Source organism: Mesoplodon bidens (assembly GCF_964165515.1).
Source record: "Mesoplodon bidens genome assembly, chromosome: 2".
Classification (NCBI taxonomy): Eukaryota; Metazoa; Chordata; class Mammalia; order Artiodactyla; family Ziphiidae; genus Mesoplodon; species Mesoplodon bidens.
In genome coordinates this window covers 158,033,151-158,050,148 of record NC_138177.1, presented here as the reverse complement: position 1 = coordinate 158,050,148, position 16,998 = coordinate 158,033,151, and the positions used below count along the sequence as shown (strand labels likewise).

General features: G+C 39.9%; 1 protein-coding gene across 1 annotated transcript in view; it reads left to right on the top strand.

Moving 5' to 3' along the window:
- The first annotated feature begins 2,322 nt into the window (after positions 1-2,322).
- AGO3 (argonaute RISC catalytic component 3) overlaps positions 2,323-16,998 on the top strand; it is a 115,205-nt gene continuing 100,529 nt past the window's right edge. Inside the window, exon 1 of the mRNA XM_081226659.1 lies at positions 2,323-2,654. Coding sequence (XP_081082785.1) covers positions 2,636-2,654 — 19 coding nt within the window. The 5' untranslated portion in view covers positions 2,323-2,635. The remainder of the gene's footprint in view (positions 2,655-16,998) is intronic.

Below are 16,998 nucleotides of genomic sequence, written 5' to 3'. Positions count from 1 at the left end.
ATATTTATGGGATGCTGCTATGTACGAGGCACAGGCACTGTTCTAGGCACTGGGGCTATGACAGTTAAGATACACAAAGACCCTGCACTATACCCTTAAGAGCAGACTCATTTGGGAATGAGGTTATCCAAAACTAGGATATGCATGTTGTCAGGGGAGAGCCTCATACAACTTGGCTTTGGGCAGAATCATTCAAACTTTTTTGCCTTCCTACTTCCTGATATTACAATTCATGAGCCTTTCATAATGGGCTCACAGGTGGGGTCCGTGGATAGCAGAGGTAGATGGGAAGGCATCATTGACATTTATTAAATTGGCTGAATTATCAATCCTGTTAATCCGTGTCAACAAAGCCAAGAAGCTTGCAGTCATTTAGGGAACCGGTTGAGGGGTGAAAGACTCTCGCAAAAGAGTTGGTATTTACCCCTGTTGAATGCTGCTAAGGACTTGGATTGTGTAGAGTCAAAGACTGAAAGTAACTTTTAAGATAACAGTGTTTCATCTAGTGACATTTGATATTTTGAAATTGGGGAGCGCATTTTCAGTATAAGGAGTAAGGATGGGAAGGAAGAAGTGAGGCAGAATTGGAGTCAGCTATGGGTTTGAATCCCATCCATTTATTAAGTGTTTACTGTAGGTGCATCTAATAAGTGCTTTAAGATGATAACAATAGGGGCTTCCCTGGTGGCGCAGTGGTTGAGAGTCCGCCTGCCGATGCAGGGGACACGGGTTCGTGCCCCGGTCCGGGAAGATCCCACATGCCGTGGAGCGGCTGGGCCCGTGAGCCATGGCCGCTGAGCCTGTGCGTCCGGAGCCTGTGCTCCGCAACGGGAGAGGCGCCACAACAGTGAGAGGCAAAATACAAACAAACAAACAAAAAAGATGATAACAATAGTAAACGCCCTCACTAACATTTAGGGAGGATTTTCTTGGTGCTTTATGTACATTGCCTAACTTCACAACAACTGTGAGGAAACTGAAGCCCAGAGGTTCAAGTGACTGACCCAAAGTCCCACAGTGACTGGGGGGGCAACTAAAGATAGGATTTTTTTTTCCCCTTTCCTCTTTGTCCCAAACTTAAAAAAAAATAATGTATTTTGATTGTTAAAAGTCTAAACATTACTGATACTTAGAGACAGGGAAAAATCATGAATCATTCCTCAACCTGAATAAAATAGTATCACATTTCTTTCAGGCAACAAATACTAATGTGCTGGTCCTAATAACCTTATAAAGCTTACATTCTAGTGGAGGAGGGGGCACCCAATATACTAGTGAACAAAAATTGCAGATTGGGAGAGGGGTTATTAAGGAGATACTATAATAGTATACAGGAGTACCTCACCATAGATCGGAGGTCCGGGAAAGGCATCTGAAATGTCTTGAGGTGTGAAGAGCGGTTGGGGGGCGGAGGGCAAGGGGTGAGTGTGAAGAGGAAGGAGAGGGCTCCTGGCCAAGGGAACCAGAAGCAGAGAGGCTCCAGGTCTAATAGAAAAGCGCTTTCCCTGTTAGGGGAGGCTGACCAGTATAGCTGTCGCATAATGATGAGGAAGAGTCTCGCTTGAGGGGAAAGGCAGGGGCCCCGTTAGGCCTACAGCTGGCCCCGCGATGGAGTTTCGGTCCTGGTGTGACCAGGCGTTATTAAAAGAGTTTTTAACATGGAAATTATAAGATCTGATGTTTGTGTCAAGTCCTGTTTCATAATCTTTCCCCAAGTTATATTGTACATTTCCCGCCCCCCCAAAAAATGGTCGTCAAAGCAACTCGACAGGCTTGATCAACTAACTGTTGGTGGTCACTTGACCGCCTGCAGAGGAGGAGGTGCGTGGGTCGGTCCCAACTGGGCGTGGCGGGAGGGCTTCGAGAAGCAGGGGGCCTCTCCCCAAGACAAGATTGGCCCGGGGCCTTCACAGCTGCAGGTCTTGGTCCTGCACCTCAGACCAGCCACGCTTCACGAAGGCTCCTGTCCAGGTTAGCTATGCCGCCCTCCGCGACCTCGCCTCGGGCAGGCACTGTCCCGCACCAAGGTGGCGGGAGGAGTCCAGCCCTTCGGGGTTGTCTCCAGCCGGCACGGCCGGGAGGAGGACCGGGGGAGGGAAGGCCCCGCCCAGCTCGCGGCCGCTGGCCGCACCCCATCGCGCTCGCCCCAGGCCCCGCCCAGGCTCGGCGCCCGCTCCGCGACACCTCCCCTGCGTCCTCCGCGGCGGCCGCGCCCGCACGGACGTCGCGCCCGCACGGTTAGGGCGGAGAGGCGAGGCTTGGATGTCGGGCGAGAGACCGGGCAGCGGAACTGACGCCAGCAGGCTTCCGGGGGCGGCCCCCAGGGAGGTCGGCGGCGGCGCCGCAGTCGTGGAGGGGCACTGGGTTCGTAGGCGGCCGCGGGCGACGCAAGTTCCGCACGGAGCCCGTCTCTTCTCGCCTCACGCTTCTTCCTCTCTCCTAGTTGCGCGCTGCCTCCCGACGGCCGCTCTTCCTGACGAGAGCTTTCGGAGTGCGGTTGCTGAGGAGAAGCCGTCACCACCCCGCCTCGGGGCCGAGTGAGGGTTCCTGTCGCGCCGCGTCGCCCCCTGCGCCGCCTCCTTGCCCTCAGTGGCGGGCGCCCTTCTCGCAGGAAGCATTCCCCCCAGCTCCATGAATGGAAATCGGCTCCGCAGGTGAGTGAGTCAGAGCTGCTGGTCCGTCCGTTGGGTGTAACCGCAAGCATCGTCGCTCCCTTGCGCCCCGGCCCAGGTGCGCGAGGTGAGCGCCGTCCCCCTTCGGCCCCCCGCCCGGCCCTTCCTCCGCCTCCCCGCAGCCCCGCCGCAGTTCCGTGGATCCACGGAGTAGGCGATGACACTGCGGGGAAGAGACACTGCTCAAAGGATTGAAGTTTGGGGTTCCCTAGGCCATATTACTCTTTTTTCCCCGGAGTCTAGAAGGGTTTGCCATCTTTTTTGTTACTCCAGTTGAAGATACAATGGGGTGTGTATTCTTTAATCGGGTATTGTGTCCCGTAGAGGCACTGGGTGGCCAGCATTCTCCCTTATGTATCTCCCTTATGTAGTTGTGAAGATACATTAAGATAACAGATGAGAATTAAGTTTGAAACAGGTATTAGTGCAACGTCAAATGCAAGATGGAATTTCTTCCATCCCCGCGTTCTCATCTATGTTTGTGGCAGCATGGTACATATAATAGTTCCTGAGGATCTTGGAAATGTCATATCAGCCTGGATCACTGCTTATGTGAGGAGGTAGATCTTAAAATTGCTGACTATATATAAATGTTTTCATTCTATATTCCCTAGAGAATCGGCTGTCATATTCTTGGAAATTTGGAATTTAAGAAAACTGCTTCCCTCCTTGGGAAAATATGACAGTCTTGAGAAAAAATTGCATCATGGGCAGTACTTATCTTAAAAAAAGAAAAAGCACTTTTTACGGTCTGTAATTAATTGAAGGACATAAAGTAGGTGTTACATAACGATTTGCTTTCCAAATGATCATATTTGGTATGTTAAATTTGGAAGTATGCTTCATCCAGCCAGTCACAGTTTTATAAATTAATTACGAAAATATTAAGCGGCGGGTGTCTTCTTACTAATTGTACCACAAGTCCCTGAAATTCACATCTCATTTTGCCAATTTGGGAGGCACCTGAATATTAGATAAGAAAAACTTATATGAAGGAAACCAGTGACATAATGATATTAAAGATTTTGTTGACTACGTTAAGGAGTATAATTGTCAAATAGATGCAAAAAGCCCTTAGGAATTGTAGAGGTGGGCTGGGGAGAAGGGTTTATTACAAGTTTTATTATATGGAATTTTCTCTAATCAATTTTTACCGTGTCTCTTTTGCATGATCCTTTTTTTTTTTTTCACGTTTCCTTAAAAAGGGAAAGATTTGTCTAGATTGTGAAGAGCTTTAGACTCTCGTTTGTTTATCATTGATTTGTGGGTTTCCGAAACTGTCTTGCCTTTGTTTTCCAGTTTTCTAATACACTCTTTAGGGAATGTGATGATTTGGGAGCTATACGTGATTTTTACATAACTGTTCTGTTGTTGAGCCTGGAAAACAAACATGAAAGTTAAACACTTTACTACTTATCCTAAAATTTTAAAGATATTGCCAAAAAATTTTTAAGGTTCTTTTCTTTTTTGGGTTTTTCATGTGAAATTATTCCCAAATACATGGACAACATCTTAGAAACTTCTGAAGTCAAACTGCCTAGCCAAGGGATCCAACTCGCCAAGTACGATTCAGTAAATGTTCCTAAGAATTCTTGAGCTATAGATAAGTTTTACTTCTTTTTGCATGGGCCGTTGCTGAAATATATACCTATTTAACTGTTCTCACATCTGCGGAGGTATAGTTAGATTTGTCAGCCATATGCTTGGACATCGTGAAACACAATGTTTATTCTTCAGTGCAGTTTATACATGATTGACTGTAATTTAATGACGAAGATAAAGTATAATTTGGCTTAAGATTGTCATCATCAAAAACAAAATTTTCATTCTTCCTGAGACGTGTAATTGTTATGCTGCAAGTGAAAGCGAAAGCGAAGTTGGGAAAAATGTGCAACTAAGTCTAAAATCAAGAATTTGACAGATACATATTTTGGTTTAAAAATTTTTAGATGCATATTTTCTCTGATAGTCTATTGAGTCAGTGTTGGATCTTGGCTCTCCAATTTTGTTCTAAGTTTTTCTTTTGTGTGGAGATTCTCAGGAATCATCTTATGGCAAAATATTTTAAATTCTAATTGTTAGATGGATACATAAAAAACTTAAATTTATTTACATTAGAGGACTAGAGATACAAATTCTATATAATTGTTTCTTGGCAAATCGTTCTTCACTAAAAGTTAATATTTGTCTATTCTTCCCTTTTGCATGTAATATTTTAAGTGATTTTTTTAAGGATGTCCTGTCACATAGTGACATTACAATGTCACTACATTGTAATGTAGTGATTTAGTACTGTGTGAACTCTGATTTAACCAAAAAGCTGGCAGGCACAATTGGTTTTTAAATAATAATAATCAATAGTTTAGCATCTGTGCCTATGACTCCTTGGTTAGGGGAACTTCTGATGAAACCCTATTTTTTTATGCTTTGATTACAGCTGGACTAAGAGTATATATGTTATATTTTCATTTCAAATAAAGTGGGAATAAAAGAAGCAGAAATGTTCATTAAGATATCAGTTCTCCTGAGTAGCTATTTTTTAGGACAGTACTGTTCTAGTCTGTATTTTTAGGTAAAGTTAGACTACTGTTAAGGGCAGAAGGAATTGTACTTACCTACCAATGGAAGAAAAACATTTTCTATTACCTTAAATTAATAATAATGCAAAGTGATCTGACATGTTTGATAGATGTCTTATACAGTCTTGCAAAAGTGAATAGACTATGTTTCTTAGTTATATTCCTGAATTCCTGTTTGAATGTTGTTGTTTTAGGACTCTGTGTTTCTTTAATAATAAAAATCAAGAAAAGTTATTTGAGAACAAGTTCCAAAGGATGTGTGGAAGCTAAATTTGGATGAGGTGGATAAAAGTTGTGGATTCAAAGTACTAAAATATGTAATGCCATTAGGTTTTCAGTTTAGTTATTTCTTTAATCCCTTGGGAAATGTTTTTATTGTTACATAGATTTTCTCACTTGTAGATTTTTGTCTTGAAGAAGATAAAATACTGTTATGTCTAGAGGGCATGAATTGTAAACATGGAAAAGGTTTTTCTACTTTGTTGTCGCTTAACTTTTAGCTAGTGCTGCTCTGGAGTGGTCATAATAACTTTTTTCCTAGTATTTACTGCTCTTGACTGGCATTAGGATTTATAAAAATGTGCAAGATTATTTTGATTTTTGTTTTAGAATTTAACTTCTCTGACAGTGATAGAAAGCCCTGAGGGAAAACTGTAAAGGAGGCAAGAAACAACTTTTTTCTTCTAAACAAAGACTTGAAAGTAAAGCGGGAAAAAGAACATCTATGAAACCCTTAAACGTAATTCGACTAACATGATGAAGACTTTAAAAAATTATCCTTGATTTCATCACCCTGATATAACCACTCTTTAAAGTTTTAAACCAATTTCCAAGCTAATAAATGTATTAATTAAAAAAATTTCTTTTAATTAAGTAATTTAGGAAGGTGGTTAAAATGAATGAAACAGTTTCTAAGTGCTATGTTTGCTCTTTCAGAGAATTTTATGTAATAGGTTGATAATTTAGAATTAATTTATATTCTCCAGTGGGAACATTGCATTTGTTTGGTTCTGTAGGCGTGGTCTGAAAGTATGCAAAGAGTCCAGAGGCCCCGTATAGGGGACATTTCCAGGAAAAGTTCTGTGTTGTATATGGAAAAACCCTGGCTCGAGATAGAATTCTTGCCAAATTGTCATAAACTGTTAGATTCTAATTGAATACTACATTGCTTTATATCACAACCATCTTTTTTCACACTGGTTTCCATAGTCTTAAAATAATTGAGGGTCTACCTGAAAGATGAATTAAATATTATATTTCGTTAATCTAAAAATTTTTTTTCCTCTTATAATACTTAAAACTAGGATCTTAAGTAATTGACGTGTGGTTTTGTTTTGTTTTGTTTTAATGGATGGGGGGAAAAGGCAAGTGATCTGTTTTCAGGAAGGTAAAGCTAAAAAGATAATTTATTTAAGAATAGTATTCTTTCCAAACGTGTTTAGTCTCGGTTTGTTGTGATGAACAGCATTCACGAGACATTCCTGCTTCTAATTCAGTTGTCTAGGATACTCAATAGACCCTCATTCTTGGCTCATTAACAAAACAGATGTGAGAAAGAATATTGTGTGGTTTTTCAACCATAGTGGTTATGCTGTTAGGATACATGAACAGCCTTTCTGTATTTGGAGTTTCTATAGTTTTCTGCCATTATCTGTGTTTTTAATATTAATGATTTTCTTTGGCTACCCATTGCTTTAAAAAAAAAAAAAAAGACTACTGAGATTTAGCAAAATCTTGTTACACAACTGATGCTTTCTCTTATATCTTAAATGGGGGCTCTCTGTGGTTTGGTTGCAATAAATTATGTACATTAGTTTGGAATGTTAGTTTAATGAAATAATCTGGAAGAATTCTTTGTTTTAAATCAGCCAGTTATTCCTCCGTTGTTTCTAAATTATCAGGTTCTTGAGAAATCAGAAGGTATCTGTAGGATATAGTCATGGGATATTTTTATATTCTTCATTTTTGCACGAAAGTGTTCTTGGTTGTAGGCTTACATAATACAATTTTTGAGTCATTACCAATATTTGATATTTTAACTGATTTCTAAATCTAACAACAGAAGTTCATTAATATATCTCTGAATTTTAAAAAATGTTGAACAATAGATTGCAAAATAGACTTATATCTTAGCAGTGAAGTCCTTTTTTTTGTTTGTTTGAAGAAACTTATAGCTTCTAAATTAGGACTTGCTCTCTATCTGTGTATTTAACGTAAAAGTGGCATTCTCTAAAATTACTCAAAATTTTTCTAAATTTTTGCTTGGGTGATCAAAGTTTTTCAAAAGCTACCCAAACTTTAATTATAAAATAAATCTCAAGGCATTTCCATAGTGCTTGGGCTACTTTTTTCCAGGGGGAAAAATGGCTTTGAAATAATGGTTCCCCATAGTGCATCTGAGAAATCTAACCCCCAACAGTCTGAATGTTCTAGAGTGATTATTTAGCTACAGTGAATATAATAAATGTAATCTGATATAAGTGCATTGTGTTTGTACAGGTTCATTGAATGAATACGTAGACTTAGTAGATAAGAAGTTACTGAAATCTCATGCTCATGTTTACTAGTTAGCCTTGTGGACTTAACTAGTAAACGGAGGCATTTAATTATGTCAAATTTTGAGGTCAACACATTTATTTTTTCAAAACAAAAATAAAAATTTTTTCCTGGTTGTAAAAATGCACGTTTATTATTTTTAAAAAAGCAAACAGTATAGGAAAGTCTAAAATAGAAATGACAATAATATGATCCCATTCTCCAGATAAAACCATTGCTTATTTTTTCTTGTATATCTTCTCAAATGTTCATCCATCTGTCATCATATTAATTGTTTTTAACCTGCTTTTCCTACTCAGTATTGTATCATGGATATTTTTCCTTATCATTACTTAGATCTATATAGCAATATAGCAATATAATAATTTTTACTGAGTACATAGCATTTAAATTTTTTTTTTTTTTTTGCTACACTGCATGGCTTGTGGGATCTTAGTTCCCCAGAGCAGGGATTGAACCCAGGCCCTTGGCAGTGAAAGCACGAAGTTCTAACCACTGGACTGCCAGGGAATTCCCGCATTTAATTTTATATTATTAATTAGTGTCATTGATGGTGGATTAGATTTCTTTCCAGTTTTTTATAAAATTATAACTAAAACTTTGGTAATTATCCTAATACATACATCTTTGTATAGTGATCCAGTGATTGCTTTAGGATAAATTTCTAGAAGTAGAATGGTTGAAACGAGGTATCCCATGAATATCAAAGCAAAAGTTCCCAGTGAAAATCCATAATTTGGTAATAGGCTATAGTAGTGCTATAGTTGATTCTTATTTATTCATTGCTTATTTTCATCAATCACATTTACTATAGACTATAATTTAGCTTTGGACTCACTAGTACATGTTAGATTGTTAGGTCAGTGAACAACACACACATATGCTTTGAAAATGTATGTTTTTTTTTGTTTTTTTGCTCACGCGGGCCTCTCACCTCTGCGGCCTCTCCCGTTGCGGAGCACAGGCTCCGGACGCGCAGGCTCAGCGGCCATGGCTCACGGGCCCAGCCGCTCCGCGGCATGTGGGATCTTCCCGGACCGGGGCACGAACCCGTGTTCCCTGCATCGGCAGGCGGACTCTCAACCACTGCACCACCAGGGAAGCCCGAAAATGTATGATTTTTTGTTTGAAGTTTAACATGGTTAGTTGTTATTAGTCAGTACTTGCTATAGCTACTAAAAGAAAAGTTTGAGGTAGAAATGCCAGATAGTGCTTTTTATTTCTGTGTAATTACATTTTCAACTCTAGTGGGCAATATATGTATTTGTTAAATAACTAAAATATGCCTCTCTGGAAGTATAATTTGTTGTATTGACAGAATTATTTCTTCCAATAATTTACATTAAAATATTTTGTATACTTAAATTCGATGATTTTATAGTCAATTACAGTAGAGTTCTGTTACATTGCTTATTCATGAAACAGAATTTTGGTTTTTACCAGTTTGTATAAAAAGCATCAGGGAAAATAACAGTAATGGAGAAAAAAATCATCAGTGTAATATAGTGTAGAAAGCATGGGTTTTGGAAACAAATCCTGGCTCTCAAATTAACATGGTAATAATGTGTCATTGTAGGTTCATCGATTGTAACAAATGTTACCACTCTGGTGTGGGGATGTTGATATTCGGGGAGGCTGTGCATATGTGGGGGCAGGAGGCATATGGGCAATCTCTATCTTCTCAGTTTTACTGTGAACCCACAACTGCTCTAAAAAATAAAGTCTATTAAAAAAAATTAATTGTGACTTTGGGCAGTGCTTTTAATCTTCCTTAATCTTAGCTTCCTTATCTGTATAACGGTATAGTGAAGAGATTCAGTATGCAAAGGAAATGACATTCCTCTCTTCCTAATTTTTAAGACATTTTATTATAAAAAATTGAGGATGTATATGCAGAACTGTATAATAAACTCCCATGTACCCATCGCCCATGTCCAGTCATGTCCGTTCTACTTTCCCCTCCCTTGTATTTTTTTTTTTTTTTTTTTTTTTTTGCAGTACACGGGCCTCTCACTGTTGTGGCCTCTCCCGTTGCGGAGCACAGGCTCCAGACGTGCAGGCTCAGCAGCAATGGCTCACGGGCCCAGCCGCTCCACGGCATGTGGGATCTTCCCGGACCGGGGCACGAACCTGTGTCCCGTGCATCGGCAGGCGGACTCTCAACCACTGCGCTACCAGGGAAGCCCTCCCCTGTATTTTTTGAAGCACATTCTAGACATAATAATATTTTATTTATAAATATCTACTAAGTACATCTATAAGAGATATAGGGGAGTTCCCTGGTGGTCCAGTGGTTAAGACTCCATGCTTTCTCTGCAGGGGGAGCAGGTTCAATCCCTGGTTGGGGAACCTTGCAAGGCAAAGCCAAAAAAAAAAAAGAGAGTTATGGACTCTTTAAATAAGCCACAGTACCATTATCACAGCATAAAATAATAGTATAACCCTTTATATTAAATATTCAGTCAGTATTCAAATTTCAACTTGTCTCAGATATTATTCTTTTTTTTTTTTTAACAATTTGCCTTTTTAAAATTTATTTCATTTTTGAGTCAGGATCCAGATAAGTTTCCCACATTGTGAATGATTGATATGTCTTTTAAGTGCCTCTTAATTTGTAAGTTTTCTACCCTCTTTCCCCCTACAATTTATGGATTGTTTGTCCTTTTAGACTTTCTCACAGTCTGGATTTTCATTCCATCTTCATGGTGTAATTTAACGTGTTTCTCTAAATTTACAGTAAACTGCTAGGACCAAAAAACTTGATCAGATTCAAGGCATGTGGGATCTTAGTTCCCCGTCCAACCAGGGATCGAACCCCCATCCCGTGCAGTGGAAGTGTCGAGTCTTAACCACAGGACCACCAGGGAAGTCCCCTCAGGGTATTGTTTTTGAACTTACTGCAGTCAGGTTTTTGTCCCTAGAACTTCACTGGAATTGCTTTTATAAAAGTCAACAAAGAATTTGTTAAACCCAGTAGTCAGTTCCCAAATCTTAATTTTATTTGTCTCTTCAACTTCATTTGATTACTTTGCTTCCTTCTGGACATTCCTTTTCCACTTGGCTTCCTGGCCACCACATTCTCTAGGTCCTTCTCCAACCTTATTGGCTATCACTTTTCTGCTTCCTTTGCTGTTTCATCTTCATCTCCCCAATCTCTAAACACTGGGAGTTTCCCAGAGCTTATTAGTATTCTTTTGTATCCTGCCACAGTCAGGGTGATCTCCTCTGGTCCAGTGGTTTCAAATATCACTAATATGCCAAGGGCACTCATGTCTACATTTCCAGCCTGGACCTCTCCCTTGAACTCCACACCCATCTAACTGCCTACTAGATACCTACTTGTACAGAAACCTTAACGTTAACATGTCCTAAAAATCCTCTTGATTTCTTCTCAAAGCTTTCTATTATTCCTGAGTCTTTCCTGTCTCAGTAAGTGCATTTCCAATTCTTTTAGTTGTTTAGACCGAAAAGCTTTGAGAGCTCTTTTCTCTCATACCGCACACCTAATCCATTAGCAGTTCCCATTAGGTCTTCCGTCTAAATATTTTCCACATTGACCTCATTCCCATAGCTGCTACCACCCCTGCCCTAGCCAACATTATCTTTTGCCTGGAAAGTCGACTAGCCTACTAACTGGTCTCCCTGCTTGTACTTTTACATATAATTTTTCATACAGCAGCTAGAGTGATTGTTTAAAAAAAGTTTAAGTCAGATCATAATGCTTCTTGATTCAGAACCCTTTCTTGGTTTCTCATGTCTCAGAATAAAATCCAAAGACCTCATCATGGCTTGCAAATACTATAAGATCTGATCTCCCAGTATCTTTCTGACCTCATCTCCTACTGTTCTCTCTGCTCCAGGCACAGTGGTCTCCTTGCTGTTCATCAAACATGAAGCAAACTTCTGCTTTTTCCTTTGTACTTGATTTTTCCTTGCCTGGAAGGCTCTTTCAGCTGTCTACATGACTTTTTCTTTCACTTCTGTTTTACGCTTACTTGTCACCTTTTCAAAGAGGTCTTCTTTGACAAACCTATCTAATATGGCTAACTACCTCCCACCACACACACACATTTTCTATCCCCATAACCTATCTTATTTTTTAAAATAAATTTATTTATTTTTATTTTTTGTCTGCGTTGGGTCTCTGTCGCTGTGCGCGGGCTAAGCGGTGAGTGGGGGCTACTCTTCATTGCAGTGTCCGTGCTTCTCATTGGGTGGCTTCTCTTGTTGAAGAGCACGGGCTCTAGGTGCATGGGCTTCAGTAGTTGTGGCTCGCAGGCTCTAGAGCGCAGGCTCAGTAGTTGTGGCGAACAGGCTTAGTTGCTCCACGGCATGTGGGATCTTCCCAGAGCAGGGGTCGAACCTGTGTCCCCTGCATTGGCAGGCGGATTCTTAACCACTGCGCCACCAGGGAAGCCCTAACCTATCTTATTGTTTTATGGCAGTTATTACTACCTAATCGGCAAAAAAGAAATACAGTGTAATCTGCCCCACACCCCTATAAAACCTTCATGAGGACCAGGTCTTTATTGTTATTATTAAAATTATTATTCACTTGAACAATGTTTGGCACTTAGGATACAGTAAATATTTGTTGAACACATTTACGAGTCAATGAATGGATGACTTAATGAATGATAGACTTTCAGCACATGTTAGTTTGTAGTAGTATAGTGTACTGATTAAAAGCCCAGGCTCTGAAATCAGACTGCCTATTTGCAAATCCTAGCTTTGCCACTTTCTGTGAACATGTTTTTTAATCTCCTTGTGCTTCAGTTTCCTCAGTATAATATAGTACCTGCCTCAAAAGTTATGTTGTGGGCTTCCCTGGTGGCACAGTGGTTGAGAGTCTGCCTGCCGATGCAGGGGACGCGGGTTCGTGCCCCGGTCTGGGAAGATCCCACGTGCCGCGGAGCGGCTGGGCCCGGGAGCCATGGCCGCTGAGCCTGCGCGTCTGGAGCCTGTGCTCCGCAACGGGAGAGGCCACAGCAGTGAGAGGCCCGCGTACCGCAAAACAAAAAAAAAAAAAACAAAAAAAGTTATGTTGTAAGAAATGTATATCAGATATATAATACTCAATACATGTTAGCTGTTATTGTTGTAATTTTGGGATATCCCCGAGTATATTGTGAACTACTTAAGCAAAGTAACTGACTTATTAATTAATCCATGTATCTATAAAACCTTGAACATAATAATTGCTCAATAAATAGATAAATGACTTTTTATGTTTTTGATTTTTAAAAAATTGTCTGTGGGGGCAGTGAATTTCAGAAGAGAATGGGGGCTATAGAAAAATAGAACATTATTATTAAGCCAATCTTGATAGTCATCACATGTAAATAAAACAGCAGAAAGTTATTTTTTTAAACACATAAAAGGTTTTTAAAAATTGTAATGCCTAATGCTAGAGAGGGCATAGGAGAGAAATCTGGTGATAGTAATGCATTTATATGCCAGTTTGGTAGTAAATACCAAGAGTCAGAAACATGTTTCTTTTCCTGTCCTTTGACCTGGTAGTTCTCTTTCTGAAATTTATCTGAAGGAAAAAATTCTATATGCCACTTTCCCTCTCTAGCTCCCCCAAATAAAACAGTAGGTGCTTGATGCAGAGAAATTCACTTAGCATAGTTGTGTGAAATGTTCTAGCTGTTTATTTATATTAATATTTATTGAAGAGCTACTACTTTTTTTAATGGCTTCTGTGCCAGGCACATCTAGAATGTATAGGTCATTTTATCTCATTTTTTAAAATAAGGTAACTGAATGTACCTCAACATAAGAGAGGCCATATATGACAAAGCCCACAGCTAGTATCATACTCAGTGGTGAAAAGCTGAAAGCTTTTCCTCTGAGATCAGGAGCAAGACAAGAAGCCTCCTCTCAACACTTTTATTCAAATAGTGCTGGAAGTCCTAGCCAGAACAGTTAGGCAGGAAAAAGAAAGAAAAGGCATCTGAATTGGAATGGAAGGAGTAAAATTGTCTCTATTTGCAGGTGACATGCTATTATATATAGAAAACCCTAAAGACTGCATGAAAAACTGTTAGAAGTAATAAATGAATTTAGTAGAGTTGCAGGATACAAAATCAATATACAAAATCTATTACATTTTGGGACTTCCCTGGTGGTCCAGTGGTTAAGAATCCGCCTTCCAGTGCAGGGGACGCAGGTTTGATCCCTGGTCGGGGAACTAAGATCCCACATACCGTGGGGCACCTGAGCCCGTGCACTGCAACTACTGAGTCCGTGCGCTCTAGAGCCCACATGCCACAACTAGAGAGCCCACGTGCTGCAACTACTGAGTCCACATGCTCTGGAGCCTGCGTGCCACAACTAGAGAAGCCCATGCAACACAACGAAAGATCCCACATGCCTCAACGAAGATCCTGCGTGCCGCAAGTAAGACCCGATGCAGCCAAATAAATAAATAAATAAATAAATTTAGAACAAGAGAGCCAAAATCTACTGCATTTCTATACATTAACAACGAAATATCAAAAAGATAAATTTTTTAAAAGTCCCATTACGGTAGCATCAAAAACAATAAAATGCTTATGAATAAATTTAACCAAGAAAGTCAAAGATCTACACATTGAAAACTATAAGACATTGATGAAAGAAATCAAAGAAGACACAAATATATGGAAAGATACCCTGTGCTCATTGATTGGAAGAATTAATATTGTTTAAATGTCCACACTACCCAAAGTGATCTACAGATTCAGTGCAGTCCCTATCAAAATTGCAATGGCAAAAAAGAAAAAGAAAAAAATTGCAGCGGCATTTTCTACAGAAATAGAAAAAACAATCCTAAAATTTATGTGGAACCACAAAGGACCCCCAATAGCTAAAGCAGTCTTGAGAAAGATGAACAAAGATGAACAAAGAAAACTTCCTGATTTCAAGCTATATTATAAAGTTATGTCAAAACAGTGTGGTATTGGCATAAAAATAGGCACATAGATCACTGTGAGCCCAGAAATAAACCCATGCATGTATGGTCAGTTAGTTTTGTTTTGTTTTGTTTTGTTTTTTTGCGGTATGCGGGCCTCTCTCTGTTGTGGCCTCTCCCGTTGTGGAGCACAGGCTCCGGATGCGCAGGCTCAGCGGCCATGGCTCATGGGCCCAGCCGCTCTGCGGCATGTGAGATCTTCCCGGACTAGGGCACGAACCCGCGTCCCCTGCATCGGCAGGCGGACTCTCAACCACTGCACCACCAGGGAAGCCCGGTCAGTTAGTTTTTGACAAAGGAGCAAAGACTATACAGTGGGGAAAGGATAGTCTCTTCAGTAAATGGTGTTGGGCAAACTGGATAGCCATATGCAAAAGAATGAAACTCAACCCCAACTTATACCATATATAAAAATTAAAATGGATCAAAGACTTTAACAGAAGACCTGAAACCATAAAACTCCTAGAAGAAAACATAGCACGTGAGCTCCTTGACATTGGTCTTGGCAGTGATTTTTAAAATTTAATACCAAAAGCAAAGGCAACAAAAGCAAAAATAAACAGGTGAGACTGCATCAAACTAAAAAGCTTTTGCTCAGCAAAGGAAACCATTGACAAAATTAAAAGGAAACTTAAAGAATGGGAGAAAATATTTGCAAACCACATACCTGATATAGGGTTACTATCCAAAATATACAAGAAACTCTTACAACTCAATAGCAAAAAAACCAACTCAATTAAAAAATGGGCAGAGGGCAGAACAGTTAAGCCTGTGCGCCACAACTACTGAGCCTGCTCTCTAGAGCCCGCGAACCACTACTGAGCCCACGTGCCGCAACTACTAAAGCCCACGCACCTAGAGCCTGAGCTCTGCAACAAGAGAAGCCTGCTCACCGCAACGAAGAGTAGCCCCCACTCACCGCAACTAGAGAAAGCCCGCACAGCAACGAAGACCCAACGCAGCCATAGATAGATAGATAGATAGATAGATTATTAAAAAAAATAAAATAGACAAAGGACCTGAATAGACATTTTTCCAAAGAAGACATACAAGTGGCCAACTGGTACATAAAAGGTGCTCAACATCACCAGTCATCATGGAAATGCAAATCAAAACCGCAATGAGATATAACCTCATACCTGTTAGGATGACTTTTATCAAAAAGACAAGATGATAAATGCTGTTGTGAGTGTGGAGAAAAGAGAAGCCTTATACACTGTTGGTGGGAACATAAACTGGTACAGCCACGATGGAAAACTGTGTGGAGGTTCCTCAAGAAATTAAAAATAGAGCTACCATATTTTCCTTTACCAGGGGTGAAGGGTGGAGGGGAGAGATAGATTGGGAGTTTGGGATTGACATGTACACACCGCTGTATTTAAAATAGATAACCAACAAGGACCTACTGTATAGCATAGGGAACTGCACAATATTCTGTAATAACCTAGATGGGGAAAGAATTTGAAAGAAATAGACACATGTATATGTATAACCGAATCACTTTACTATTCACGTGAAGCTAACACAACATTGTTAATCAACTATACTCCAATATTAAAAAAAAAAAAAGAATAGGGCTACCATATATTCCAGCAATCCCACTTCTGAGTATATATCCGAAGGAAACGGAACCATTATCTTGAAGACATATCTGTACTCTAATGTTCATTGCAGCATTCACAATAGCCAAGGTATGGAGACTATCTTAAGTATCCATCAGCGGATGAATGAATCAAGAAAATGTGATATGTGTATACACACACACACACATATACACATAGTGGAATATTACTCAACCTTAAAAAAGAAGGGAATCCTGTTATTTCTGACAACATGGATGAGCCTGGAGGGCACTATGCTAAGTATAATAAGACAAAGACAAATACTACATGGTATCACTTATATGTGGAATCTAAAAAGAAAAAGTCAAACTCAGAAGCAGTAGAAAAATGGTTGCCAGGGAGTGGGGGAAATAGGGAAAGGTTGGTACAAGGGTACAAACTTTGAACTATAAAATAAATAAGGTCTGAGGATCTAATGTATAACATAGTGACTATAGTTGATAATACTCTGTTGTATAATTGAAATTTGCTGAGAGAGTAGAACTTCAATGTTCTAAGTCCCCCCTCATCCCCCAAAAAAGGTGAATATGTGGAGTGATGAATGAGTTAATTAACTTGACGGGGAGAATCTTTTCACAGTGCACAGGTATGTCAAATCATTGTGTTGTGCAGTC